This window comes from Amphibalanus amphitrite, unplaced genomic scaffold (assembly GCF_019059575.1).
Source record: "Amphibalanus amphitrite isolate SeventyFive unplaced genomic scaffold, NRLGWU_Aamphi_draft 000204F_arrow, whole genome shotgun sequence".
In the NCBI taxonomy this organism is placed as follows: domain Eukaryota; kingdom Metazoa; phylum Arthropoda; class Thecostraca; order Balanomorpha; family Balanidae; genus Amphibalanus; species Amphibalanus amphitrite.
The window spans coordinates 736925-749643 of NW_024881699.1; the positions used below are offsets into that span (position 1 = coordinate 736925).

At 56.7% G+C, this 12719-nt stretch overlaps 1 protein-coding gene across 1 annotated transcript in view; it reads right to left on the reverse strand.

Moving 5' to 3' along the window:
* The window catches only part of LOC122384971 (F-actin-monooxygenase MICAL3-like), a 30981-nt gene that overhangs the window by 6674 nt on the left and 11588 nt on the right, over positions 1–12719 (reverse strand). Inside the window, exons 10-21 of the mRNA XM_043372840.1 lie at positions 12341–12484; positions 11515–11982; positions 10452–10592; positions 10085–10234; positions 8803–9012; positions 7940–8078; positions 7524–7648; positions 6982–7169; positions 6359–6522; positions 5977–6116; positions 2630–2846; positions 114–2311 (exon numbers count right to left, since the gene is read on the reverse strand). Coding sequence (XP_043228775.1) covers positions 114–2311; positions 2630–2846; positions 5977–6116; positions 6359–6522; positions 6982–7169; positions 7524–7648; positions 7940–8078; positions 8803–9012; positions 10085–10234; positions 10452–10592; positions 11515–11982; positions 12341–12484 — 4284 coding nt within the window. The remainder of the gene's footprint in view (positions 1–113; positions 2312–2629; positions 2847–5976; positions 6117–6358; positions 6523–6981; positions 7170–7523; positions 7649–7939; positions 8079–8802; positions 9013–10084; positions 10235–10451; positions 10593–11514; positions 11983–12340; positions 12485–12719) is intronic.

The window sequence follows — 12719 nt, forward strand, 5'->3', positions numbered from 1 at the left end:
TCTCTAAGTGCTTCACCACTAGCTGCCGACACAGTTTCTTTACTTTCTGGCACAGCACTGTCAGCAAGCTTTTCCTCAACTGCAGCGACTGGCACCGGTTCACCAGCACCCACAATATCCACCTTACTGTCTTTAGCCTCGGAAGACGGCGAGGGCGGACTAGCAGCCGCATCAGGGTACACATACTCACACCGACCCCGATTTTTAGCCGCTGGCGGCGGTGGCGCCCCTCCCTCGTCCCCACTGGCACTGTTGTCCGCGAAATCCAGATCATCAAACACATCTCTCGTTTCCTCCTCCTGTTTCACGGGAGGCGGCGCTTTTACAGGGTCCTCCGGCAGCTCCGACACGTCGTCCTCAAAGTCACTGAGGGTGGCCAGGTTGGCCTTCTCCCCGGTACCGCGCCGCACCGTCACAAACCTCTCGTCCACGCGGAACTCGTGCGGCACGTCCGCCACGCTGGCCACCTCCGACTCGTGCGCCCAGTCAGAGAGGTCGAGCTCGGTGGCGTCGCGCGCCGCAGACTCGCCCGGCGACTCGACCGAGTCGGCCGTCGCCGGCGGGAGAGTCGGGAGAGGTGGCGGCGGCTCCGGTTCGGCGGAGCGGCGTGCCGGAGACACCGGCTCGCCGCTCGACCGGCGCCGTCGGATCTGAGACAGGAGCGTGCGGTTCTCCTCGATCAGACGGGTGACGTCGAGAGCGGCCGCCTTGCTGGGTGGAAGAGCTGACACGGTGTCGTCTGCGACGGTCGGCTCCGGAGCTTCAGCAGCCGGTGTGATGGCCGCGGCCGGAGCGGCAGGCGCGACAGGGGCAGCGGCAGACGCGTCAGGCTCGCTACAAACCGGAAGATCTTCAGACTCAGCAGGCATCGGCTCCTCACTCTTCAACAGCTCACCCTCCACAGCATCCTTCGCATCCGCCGGAGCAGGAGAGGCCGCGGCGGATGTCTCCTGCTCCCCACATACACCCTCAAACTTCTCCTCCAGACGCGTCACGTCCAGACCACCCAGCAGGGCGTCAAAGTCAGCCGGCGAGACGTCCAGAGACGTGGGCTCGGCGACCGGCACCGGCAAGTCTGCCGACCCAGCGCCAGCAGGTGTCTGATCAGGATCATTCACGACACTGACCGCCGACGCAGCCTCCATTTGCTCCGACGAGTCCACCCCAGCCGGCGGCGCAGTTTCTACTCTCTCAGCTTCTGCCGTCGCTGCCTTCGCTGGCTGTTCCTTCACGGTGGGGGTGGGCGGCGGAGACGTCTGTAGATCAGTACCCTCACTCAGAGACGAGTGCATCGTCTCGGCAAACGCCGCCAGCACGGCCGCGCGCGCCTCTCCACTCTGCGAATCCACCACCGATATATCCGTCAGGCTCTCCTCCAGTTCCATCTGCTCCTGACCGGCCGAGTCCTGGCTGGGGGCGGCCTCCAGTGGAGGCGGCGCCGCGGCACCGGCCTGCTCCGAGCCGGAGCTGATGGAGGACGGGGTGGAACTGGAGACAGTCGGCGGCGTGCCGGGGGTGATGGCTGACGCGGTGGCGGCGGCCGGTACCACCCCGGAGGGCGGCGCGTCGTCCAACTCACTGCCGCCCGTCTCGGAGGTCTCTGGTGGAGGAACCTCCGGCACGGGAGGTGGAAGAGGAGAGGCGGGCGGGGACGCGGACGGCACGGGAGGCGGAGGGGAGGTGGGAGGAGGACTAGCGGGCGGCGGGGGAGGAGGGGACGCAGCACTGACGGACGCAGCGGCAGCGGCCGCCGCCGGAGCGGGTGCTGGTGTTGCCACCGGTACTGCCGGAGACGCGGAGAGGGTTCTCGTCAGGGGCGAGCCCAGACGTGAGGTGACCGCTGACGTGGTCCCCGCCGCAGCCGTCGACGCCGTGGTGCTTGCTGTCGATGTCAGCGTCCCGCCGGCAGCTAACCGACTGGAGAGGCTCGGCAGTCGCGAATCCAGTGTCTGTCGAACGCCAGACGACGGCCGCACCGCCGGCGCCGCCGCCGGCCGTGCGCCCAGCAGCTTCTGCGTCTCCGAGATCCGACTCATGAACGTCTTGACGCGACTGTCCAGGTCTGTGGTGGATTGAGACTTGGACGGAGCGTACGGTGCCGTCTGCTCCGTCAGATACTTCCGCTTTAGCTCCAGCGAATTCTTCCAGGCGATTGCCTCGCTCGACTCGGTACGCTGGATGAGGTAGGGTCGATGCGAGGGCGCGCTCTTCCGCGCCTCACGGATGATCTTCGCCACGGAATCCTCCTCCTCTTCCTCTTCTGCCGTGGAGCGTTTCGCCTCCGCAGTGGTGGCCGACTTCTTCAAACCCGCTGCCGCACGTGGACGAGCGTTGACATTTTTAATCGTCTCCGCCTGGTCGCCCGCTCCGCGCTGCCTCCCCGGTAGTTTTCTCCTCGCGGCCGCTGGTGCCGTCGGAGCGGCCCTTCCCTTCTCCTTCGCTTCAGTGGGACTCGCGGCGTCCGCCCTGCGCGGCGAAGACGACGGCGTCCTCTTCGCTGCCGGAGCTTTAACCGGAGAGGCTGCCTCAGCCGGAGCCGGAGCCGGGGCCGGGGCCGGAACCGGAGCCGGAGCCGGAGCCGGCGGCTCGGCCGGCTCGGCAGCAGGCTCCGGGCGCCCCTGCTCGGCGCCGATCGGCTCGGGCCGCTCTCCGGGCCGCGGCGAGCCCGGCTCCGGCGAGGTGGCCTCGCTGACGGCCGAGTTCTCGATGACGATGGTGGGCAGCGGCCGGGGCGCGGCGGCCGGCGCGTCGTCAAACTCCGAGTCGGTGGCCACCTCCGTGGCGTCCTCGTCCTCCGAGGAGGAGGTGGTCTCCTCCGAGGACGAGGAGTCCGAGTCGGAGGACGTCTGCGGGAGAAACAAACGGAAGGCGTCAGGGGAGAGACGGGGGTAAATGTGGAGAGATCACGGCATTTTCATACAACGGCTGCGGTAGAGGCAGCCGCGATTGTTACCATCGTGTGTTTGACTACGACCATAGTGCCTGACCGTCATATAAAGTCACTCTGCAGATATACCCACATATGTATCGGCAGACCTAAGGTTCATGTCTTATGAAAACAAAATAACGGATTACTGGTGGACAAGAATAATATCCTAGCTTCCTCGTTGTAGTTAACAATTTTGGACAGAGTTATGAAGCTCCGTAAGGAACAACAGGAACAGTTGCAGGCAAACAACCACTCACGAAAGTGACCGGTAGCAAACAAACCGGGTAACTGATGATACGGGCTGTACACAACGAACTTAACTGTTGGCAACATATGTGTGAGCATTTAAAATATTTTGTTTGACACAAAAAGAACCAGACGCGTCAAATGCCTAACAGTCAATGCTGAAATAAAATACTAATGACGCCATGAATGACGAGTACGGCATCATCTTGAGGTTTTGTTCGTTTCGCTATCCTTTTCCTGAACAAATGCTGGACCATTAGACATCACGGTGAGTAATGTGTCAACGCACTCCATGAATTTAGTATTTACATACATTTTGATAAGCAAACAAAAGTAATATGAACGTATTAGTCAGAAGAGATGAATACATAGACCAAACGAAGTATCTGCATTCAACGAACCTCAACTTAAAAACCAGGCTAAAATGGATCGAAAACTGACACATGCAGTCATGCACTAGTCCATCAATTTACAGGAGTAGAGTCCACACATTTTGTTAACCGAACTGTCCGCAGTCATTTTCGCACCACAAATCTGGTAGTTGGTACCCAGCTGAAGTACCGCAAGATGGGAGGTCATTTCTGTCTATTTCATCGGGTTGAATCGAACTAACTACTGATTGGATAGTGAGAAAGATCCCGTGACGGCAACCCACACAACTCTGGGACCCGAGACTGCGGGGTCAGACCGAACTTCGCCAAGTAAATCGACAATCTAATCTGACACGAAATAAACACTCCCTGAGATAGCTTTCCAGGGCTCAGCACCTCAAATTTTCTAGATACTAGAGTAGAATGAATCGGACCAAGACGGTCTCTGCTGCAGGCAGCCGGCCGGAGCTGGGCTCTGATAGACCGCCGCGGGGTGCGGGGTCCGTCTGCGACTCTGTACTAGCGGCACAGGCCGGGGACCGACCGATGGGAACCGCCGGCCGGCCGGCCGGCCGAGCGCGTCGTGTTAGCACACTGTCTCGAGCGTTAGTGGGAGACACAGCACGCAACACGAGCCACCTACGAGCGCCGGCCGGCCGGCCGGGCGGTCACTGCAGCCGGCAGCAGCCGTCGCCGCGCCGTCCCTGCTGCCGCTGCTGGGTGTCGGTAGATGGGGGAGCGGAGGCGGCGGGGCGGGCCGGTACAGGAGGGGACGGCGAGCGGCGCTGGTTGGTCGTCGGGGCCGGATCGGGGCCAGGAGCGGTGGAGGACAGAGATTGGGGCGGAACGGCGGAGGGCTTGGAGGAAGATTCGGTACTCTGGGAGTCGGGCGGGGGCTCATTGATCTTACAGGGATTCAGGAAGGCCTGAGCCGGGGTCCCGGAGGTCTGGGAAGAAGTATCCGATGTCTTGGCTGTTCCCGAGGTCTGAGAGGGCGTCTCCGTAGGCTGGGCCGGTGATGCCGCTGGCTCAGCAGTCTCTATTGGCTGAGGAGGCCCAACAGAGTCTTGGGATGGGGCCCCAGAGACTGCTTTCTGGTTGCATGGGGACGTGGCCTTTTCAGCTACCTCTGCTGGCTGCGAAGATACTTTACTTTTCATAGGATCAACCGGATTTTTGACAGAAATGCCCGGCCCCTGTTGGGCATTTACGCCATTCGCTGACTTGGGCATGTCGGTGGTTTTAGCTGTGATTACAACAGTTTTGACCGGAGGTATCACCCCACGTGGCGCTGAAACGTTCGTCCCTGTGAGCTCCCCAGCTGATCCCACCTGAGCAGGCATATTATAATGAGCTACAGGCCCAGGGGATCGCTCGGAGCGCTCCCCGTTCGTCCGGGACGAACCCATAGCTGTCTGAAGCCCAGCAGAGATCCCAGTTCCACCCTCCACCTGCTGGTTCAACCCAGACTCGCCTACTGTCAGCTTCACCGACTGCGTCAACCCCAAGCTCTGACTAGGTGTGGCTGTCGGAGCGCCACCGGCCAGCCAGCGGGCCCTCTCAGACTGATGTGGGGAGCTTCCGCCGCCGGAGAGGCCAGCAGCAGCACCCTCTGATCCCGCCCCAGTGACAGTGGTACCGCGACCCGGGGAAGTGGACGGGACATAGGGAGTCAGAGACACACGCAGGAGCCCGGGACTGGAAGAAGTGCCCACGGACCCGGGAGTCGGAGAAGTACGCGGTCCCCCAGGAGTCGGGGAGGCACTCAGGGTGCGGGGACTCGGGGAAGGTTGCGGGACTTTCGGGGTGGCTCCGGATGTGCGTGAAGTCGGCACGGTGGAAGAGGAGACGGTGGTGACCGGGACCGAGCCGTTTGACAACGCCAGAGCCTAAAACAGCACCCAGCGGACAGCCGATGAACGATCGAGAATTGACCAGTACCTCAACCGGGCCAAGTTGAATATTCCTAAACTCAACTTATATGCATCGCGTGAGCTAAGGTGTGATTGCAGAACAGCCAACAGTATTGGCATCTATGTAGGAACGACTTTAACCAACACCAATTTACTACAGAAGATGTTCAAAATGGTGAAACGGCAGTTTCCAGATATGAAGCTTTTCAGAGACGTAAATGAATACAGGTAAAAAAAGGTTTTCACATCACACATGTCTGGCATGACGAGCAAAATCTAGTAAACAGCCACAAAATGAAAGCTGCATGGAGTCAGCATATCATATACCTTCACAACCCAGCTTGATACTAAATTCGATGATGAGGTAACCATATTCAATACCCAGCACAAACCAAATTCTCACAAACTTTCCCAACGTGAGTCCACGCTGTACGGCCTCTCCACGTCTCCAACCATGTCCAAACACGCCCAGTTCCTCCCATCCCGAGCCCTCCCTTTCCCTCCCTCCGGCACCCACCTCCGTGTCGCTGGTGTCGCCGTGCTTGCTGCTGCGGTTGCGCGACTTGAGTACGTCCTCTGCCAGGTGTACCTCCTGCTGGCGCCGCAGTCGGGCCGATGCGTCGTCCTCAGTCTCCGACTGGGTCGCCGTGTCAGAGTCTGTACCGATGGACGGATGATTGTCAGGGGACGTGTGAGGCAGGCGACATGACACAGAGGCTACTGGGACAGGTTTGGTAGGCAGTCATAAATATGCAATGCTGCACCCTCTGTACCTGACAACTTGTTGCACTGCTTGAAAGGGGTAACGGCGACCAATACTTTGCAGCACACCACAAGAACCCTTCTCCCCAGCTCGTCTCAGACACGCACGAGACGCTCCATACAGGACAGACACTCACCGTCTCCGTCCCGATCGCAGCCGTCTGACTCGTACAGGTCGCTGGGCTCGTCGAGCGGGTCCTGCGAGTGTCTGCGGCGCCAGCGCTCGGCCAGTCGGAGTACCTCGTCCTCGTCCAGAGCCGGCTCGTACTCGTCCGAGTCGGACGAGGAGAGCTCGTCCTCACTGAGGACACGCGAGAGGACAGCGGGTTAAACAGAGGACAGGTCGTACTAGTCAGAAACGGACGACCACAGCTCGTCCTCACTCAGGACATATGAGGAGGAGAGCGAGTGTTGCAATCGGACGACAACCCATTCTCACTTAGGACCGCAAGCCTTCCCGCACTGATATACACCAGTCTCGCCTTTCCCGACTCACAAGCCCGTTGCACTATCATTCCCGCTCTATCATTGCACTATCATTCCCGCTCTATCAATTATTCTCCCAACCAACTGGTCATCCGTCTTCCCATCAAGCTCATATCTCGCTCGTCCTCATGCTACGCCTGTCCAGATAGGCTCCTGTGTCCTCCCGTCCCTCTCGTTCTCTCACCAGCTATTCCCCCATTCCTTCCATCCCCTCCCCAGCCGTCCTCCCATTTCTCCCGTCCTCTCACCACCACCATTCCTCCCGTCCTCTCACCTGTCCTCTCCATCGAGAAGGTCCTCGCTGGTGAGTTCGGCCGCCGACATGCCGAAGTTGTGGTCCGTCCACTCGTCCTCGTCCATCTCAGACAGACGCTCCTCGGGCGCCACAGCCAGCACGCTGTTCTCAAACTCGGCACGTTCCGGTGTGGCGCCGCGCGCCGCAGCGCCGGGCACAGAGAGACTCTGGAGAGAGGGACGAACACACGGCGGATTAGATGGGTACGGTGAGGAGCATAGTGCGGTTGGCAGGCTAGTAAGGCTAGTGTCAGAGTGGTACACTGACAAAGTGGGTTGGTAATGGTAGTACGTCACTACACTAAACAAAGCACATGCAAGCTGAGAGACAATTACTTTTCTGTAACCCAATAAACGGCAATGTGCCACAATGAAATGCTCGCAATGAGATCAATCGGATAGGTAATATTGATTTTCTAATCCATGGACATCAAGCTGGGCGCCTGAAGAGAGGTCAGGGCATCGCGTTTCACGAGCGTTCTCCCAATCCCATCGTTTCGCGGCGATCGTCCGCAGACTCACCCCCTTGTCAGGCGTGTCGGTCGGCTGTTCGGGTTTCCGCTGGTACTTGTACTTAACCAGCGAGTGGAGACCAAAGTGCGGCATACAGAAGAACCGGCCAGAGTCCTGGTCGAACGCGTAGTTCACTGGGGAGGTGGAGAAGAAATGTCAGGAAACGAGACACGACACGAGATGATAACAGATAAATTCTCCGCATTTTGACCAGGCCGCCGCAAACACGTTTGAAACTAAGAAAAACGCAACTCACGTTGAGCGCAGTCCTTACTCATTTCGAGCACACAACATCTTTTACTTCATTTCATCATAGCTCATGCATTCATTGAGCACAGTGCCTACTCACTCATTTTGGGTGCACAGGATACTCACTCATTTTGAGCCCACATCCTACTCACTCATTTCGAGCCCACAGTACTCACTCATTTTGAGCACGGTGCCGCAGTACTCGCAGCGGAAGCAGCCGTGGTGGAAGAACTTGCCCTCTGCCGACATCCGCTCCACCAGGTACACGCGCTCGTTACAGAAGTGGCACGCCTCGGCCGCACCCGCCTCCGTCTTCTGCGAAGGAACAGGGAAGGGATGACGGTCAGGCATCACTGGAGCAGCAGTGCAACAGAAGCAACATCTGGCAGGGCTATACCACTGGAGTGTATGCCTGAAGTAGGAGTGCAGTGTAGTAGGAGTGTAGTGTAGGAAATGGAGTGTAGGTAGGAGTGTAGTGTAGGAAATGGAGTGTAGGTAGGAGTGTAGGCTAGAAAGCTCATGAAAAACGCCAATTCCAGAATATAAGGAAACGCTATAAAAAATGAACAGGGAATGAAGCATCAAGTTTTATCGACCGAATGAGAGTCCCCAATTAGTTTCATCTCGGTAGTGTCTCGCAACTGGAGTAAAGCGTGGGTTATTCAAACTGTACGAACGAAAGGCATGCACACCGGTCGCCTACGGGCATCACTAACAACTAATAATGTTAGGTGTAAATTAAACAATTTTCTGTACAAATTTAAAATACACCAATCAATTTGAACCTTCTGCAGCTGCAGCCTTCACTTCAATAAACCTAAGTGTATCTGGCTTTCCCGTTAGCCTTCAGACGATTAAAATAACCTCACTTCGCTCCGCTAACAATCGATCTTAACAATCGAAACAAATGAGCTTCACAATCGAAATATTTTACATGAAAAATATACATCCTCCCTTTGCTGTTTTATCAATCAACTGAAGCCGCCTCACCACTCCCATCGAACACTGCTCCTTCCGCCCCTCCCTCTATTGCACCTACCTTTTCGGCCGGCGGCGCCCGGTCGGCCCTGTCCAAGAACTGCTGCGCCATCTGCGAGACCCGGTTCGAGCCCCGCTGGCCCACGTCGCGCGTGGTGCCCTCCCGAAGCTTCATCTCCAGTCGCCGCAGGTGCTGGTCGATGTCGGCGTACTTGCGCAGCGTCTCCGGCGGCACGGCGCCGCGCTCCGCCAGATTCCGCATCGCCTGGTACTGTCCGCCGGCGGAACAGAGCGGAGCGGAACAGCGGCGACACAGAGTGAGAAGAGGAGGTGAAGGGACACGCGGTCAAACACTACACAGGCAGGTGTGTTTATGTACAGCGATGGAGTGTTGTGTGTAGAATTAATTTATTACGTGTCACTGAATGTGAGTGGCTATACAGTCCACTCGAAGCGAATATGTAAGTGATCTGTCGGTTGTAAAACAACGAACATGTTGTGCTGATCAAAGCACAAATATGTTAACATGCGTTCTACAATATACCAAACACGCAGAAAGGCACACGGTAACACCAGTCCCCTTCCTCAAAAACTGCTGTTACCTGGCTTTGAGCTGTGTATGCATGACTCCCACGGCCACCCATGAGGCTAATAGAACGCTATTAATTATGGAAGGCGCCAATTTAGCCCCTCCCCCTCCCCCAATACTATGAACAGTATCATTTTCCGTAGTGGCAGGTCGTTAAAATGAAAACTTAATTTCTGACCACTTTTTCATTTGGTATCATAGCGTTCGCGAGCTTGGCCGGCAGCTCTCTTTGCCTTTCCTACTGCGCCTCTTCGCAAAGCATTGACAGCAATCTGAGTCCGTTGCGGCCCGTCCGTTCTCAGCTCTGTTATTGTCCCCACTGTCCCTTAACGCCACACTACAGCTGCCAAAGCCGGCTCGACGCGGTCGCCAGTTTGGCTCCCGTTCGGCTGGCGCTACACGAGTCGCTGACGACTCGACATACTTATCTGACAATGACCCCGTCCCAAACAGAGGGTTGTAAACACCCAATACTGTGCCAGAAGTCTCCGCTAGAGACAATGTTCCTTGGCGACAGCGTCTTCGTAAACATAACTCCAAAGTCGAAGCCCCCGAGCAAAACTAAAGCCCGCTAGCCTAAGCTCAGATGACTTTTGAGGACTCAAGACAAAGTAGAGGTATGTGCAGAAAAATACTGAATGATATTACTGCGCCTTTTCTCGACCACCTAAACCTCTAACGGCGCACAAAGACCACGCCCTGCCAGATCTATGTCCCTGCTGGGCGGTAGATTCTGCCTCCCGCTCGTGCCTACCTTATCGTCGAACATGTCCTTGCTCCACATGGGCACCGGCTGGGCGGGCTCGCGGCTCGTGTGCACCTTCTTGCTGTCCTCGATTTTCCGCTCGATCTCCCGGACGTTCCAGTCGGTCTTCTCGATACGGCCGATGGCCCGGGACAGGTCCTGGCGGCGACGGGTGGGGGAAGTCACCGTACTGAGCGGTTGCCTTGTACTTCACGTTTACAGTTTACAAAAAAAAAGAACAGTGTAACAATAGATGCTAACCGAAACACCTATTTTTTCCATCACACGATCTGTAAGTGCGATAAGTTACACCATGGAACCAGTCCACTGAAATTTGATATAAATTCGCTGGGTTTTAGAATTGAGCCTGTCACACCTTTGGTTTCTTGTCTGGTGGAACGTAATTTCCCTTGAACTTGGCCTCGAGATCCTTGATTTTGGTGGCGAACTCTTCCTTTTTGTTGGGTCCCGCTCCGCCAGGAGCGAGATCCTTCTTCAGGTCCTGGATCACGCGACCCTGCCGGTAAATGAGAGCAAGGTAATAAACTGAAAACGGTGCGGCGGCAATGAACGCAAATCAACATGATCCAGACACAGCGCGAGTCCTTGGTCAAAGTGTGTCAAGTACATCAGACGCCGCTCCCTGAGATCCAATAATCCGTTATCCTCTATGCTTTTTAAGTCACTTCTAAAGTTGCAATTATTACTAGTTCGTAGAGCATCTCACATATGTGACAAGGTCATTTCGTGTTAGTGTTAGTTCACGCACACAACATAGCCACGCAAAAATTCGGCCCTGAAAAAAGTTTATGTGGGAGGCGAAGCAGGCAACATGACCAGGAAAAGACCACAGCAAGCCGGAGAAGAAAAAAAAAACGTAAGATAGGTCACTAATATTGTATATCGTTGATAAGAGCTTAGGACAAGTAGTATTGTAATGTGATAAACAATGGGAACTATTTTGAATTATATTCTTTTGAATTGGCTACACATGTGTTTCGACAAAATGTCTTTTTCAAGCCATACGTCCCAAATGATAACAATTCAAAACATTGGCCTAAATTGTATATCGTGTTGCATATTGTCAGTAAAGCAACAACAACAAAACCGTACGTTGTCCATGTTCGTATTCTTGATACCTACGGCTGTCCGGCGGTCTAGGACGGCATGACTTTGTTACGCAACGTCAAATTAGTAGCCAAATTTCACTCTGCTAGACACACGCAAACCGTTAGATTTCACAATACGCCAAACCAAACGAAACGAAACTGCAGTTGAATTGAGCATCTGTAATTGATGTTTAGTTTCAACACAGCCCGGCTTTCAGCAGCTCTGTCACTCCACTCTCAGGCTGGCTGTCGGTAGCCGTCCGGGTCCTTAGTTAGTAGGTTCACTCCATTTCATCCAGCACTCAGCCGGCACCATGCTCTCGCTCTCACGGGATGAAACACCATATCCTGCAGTTTCATGCGGCGCTGCTCGAAGGACGCCGCCGTGCGCCGGTACAGGTGCAGACTGGCGTCATCCGGTCCTGTGCCGCCGTCCGATCCGCCGCCCCCCGTCTCCATCAGGGCGGCCTCCAGCTCGGCCTTGCGCTGGGCCAGGGAGCGCAGCTGGCGGCGCTGCTGGCGGATCTGCTGGCGCCGCTCCGGCTCGGCGGCGTGGGCGGCCTCCAGGGCGGCCAGCCGCGCCTCCAGCGCCGCCACGGGCAGCTGCGGACGGCCGGGCCAGTCGGACGCGCCCGCCGCCGGCCGCTCGCCGTCCGTTTCCGGTCCGGAGTCCGAGTCCGGGCCCGGCTCGTACTGGTACGTGTCGCCGAATGCGGCGGCCACCAGCGCCACCTTGGACGGGTCTAGGGGGCCGATCTCGGGCGGCGCGAACGGATCGTCCGCGGCCTGGCGCGGCGGCTGCCACCGGTCAGTCGGGGCGTGGGGAGCGGCATAACGCTCATCATGGGGAAGCGGAAGCTAATATACCGCTCCGCTGCAACTCCGCTGCAACTCCTGGTGCAATCAAAATTTTTCTATGATAATGTAGCCGGTATCCTAAATACCGAATCCAGAATGGTAAATTGACGTTCAACATAGTACTCAACGCGATAAAAATAAAAAATAAACGAGGTGAATCACCCGACAACCCCAGGGCCCAGGTTCTTCTTCCCACATAGATCTCCTTGCCGCTCAGCCAACCGACTTGGTGGTACGCCCTGCCTCCTGTCCTGAGTTCCCGGTCCTCACCGACCCACCTCGAAACCCACCGACCCACCTTATCTTTGGCGGCGTCGCTCTTGCGTTTGCGCTGTTTGCGCGCGTTCTCGCTGAGCGAGGAGCGTCGTCCGTCGGGCTGGGAGCGTCCTGGGACGGGCCGCCGGCCGCCGCCCGGGTCCACCACCTCCTCCCGCAGCAGCTCCTGACAGCGACAGGCCGGGGACGTCTACCAATTACCAGGGATTGCCAGATTGAATTACGACGAACAAACACCTGGGTCTTTAAGAATTGCCTTTCAGGAAGTGACAGTGATGACACCAATGCATGGTAGGAGAAATCACTGATCACATATCAATCACAAGTCGATGGTCTAGAAAATAATATCTAGCAGAGTGAAATCCGTGCAAGACGAAACAAATGGGGCATAAAGCTCAGCT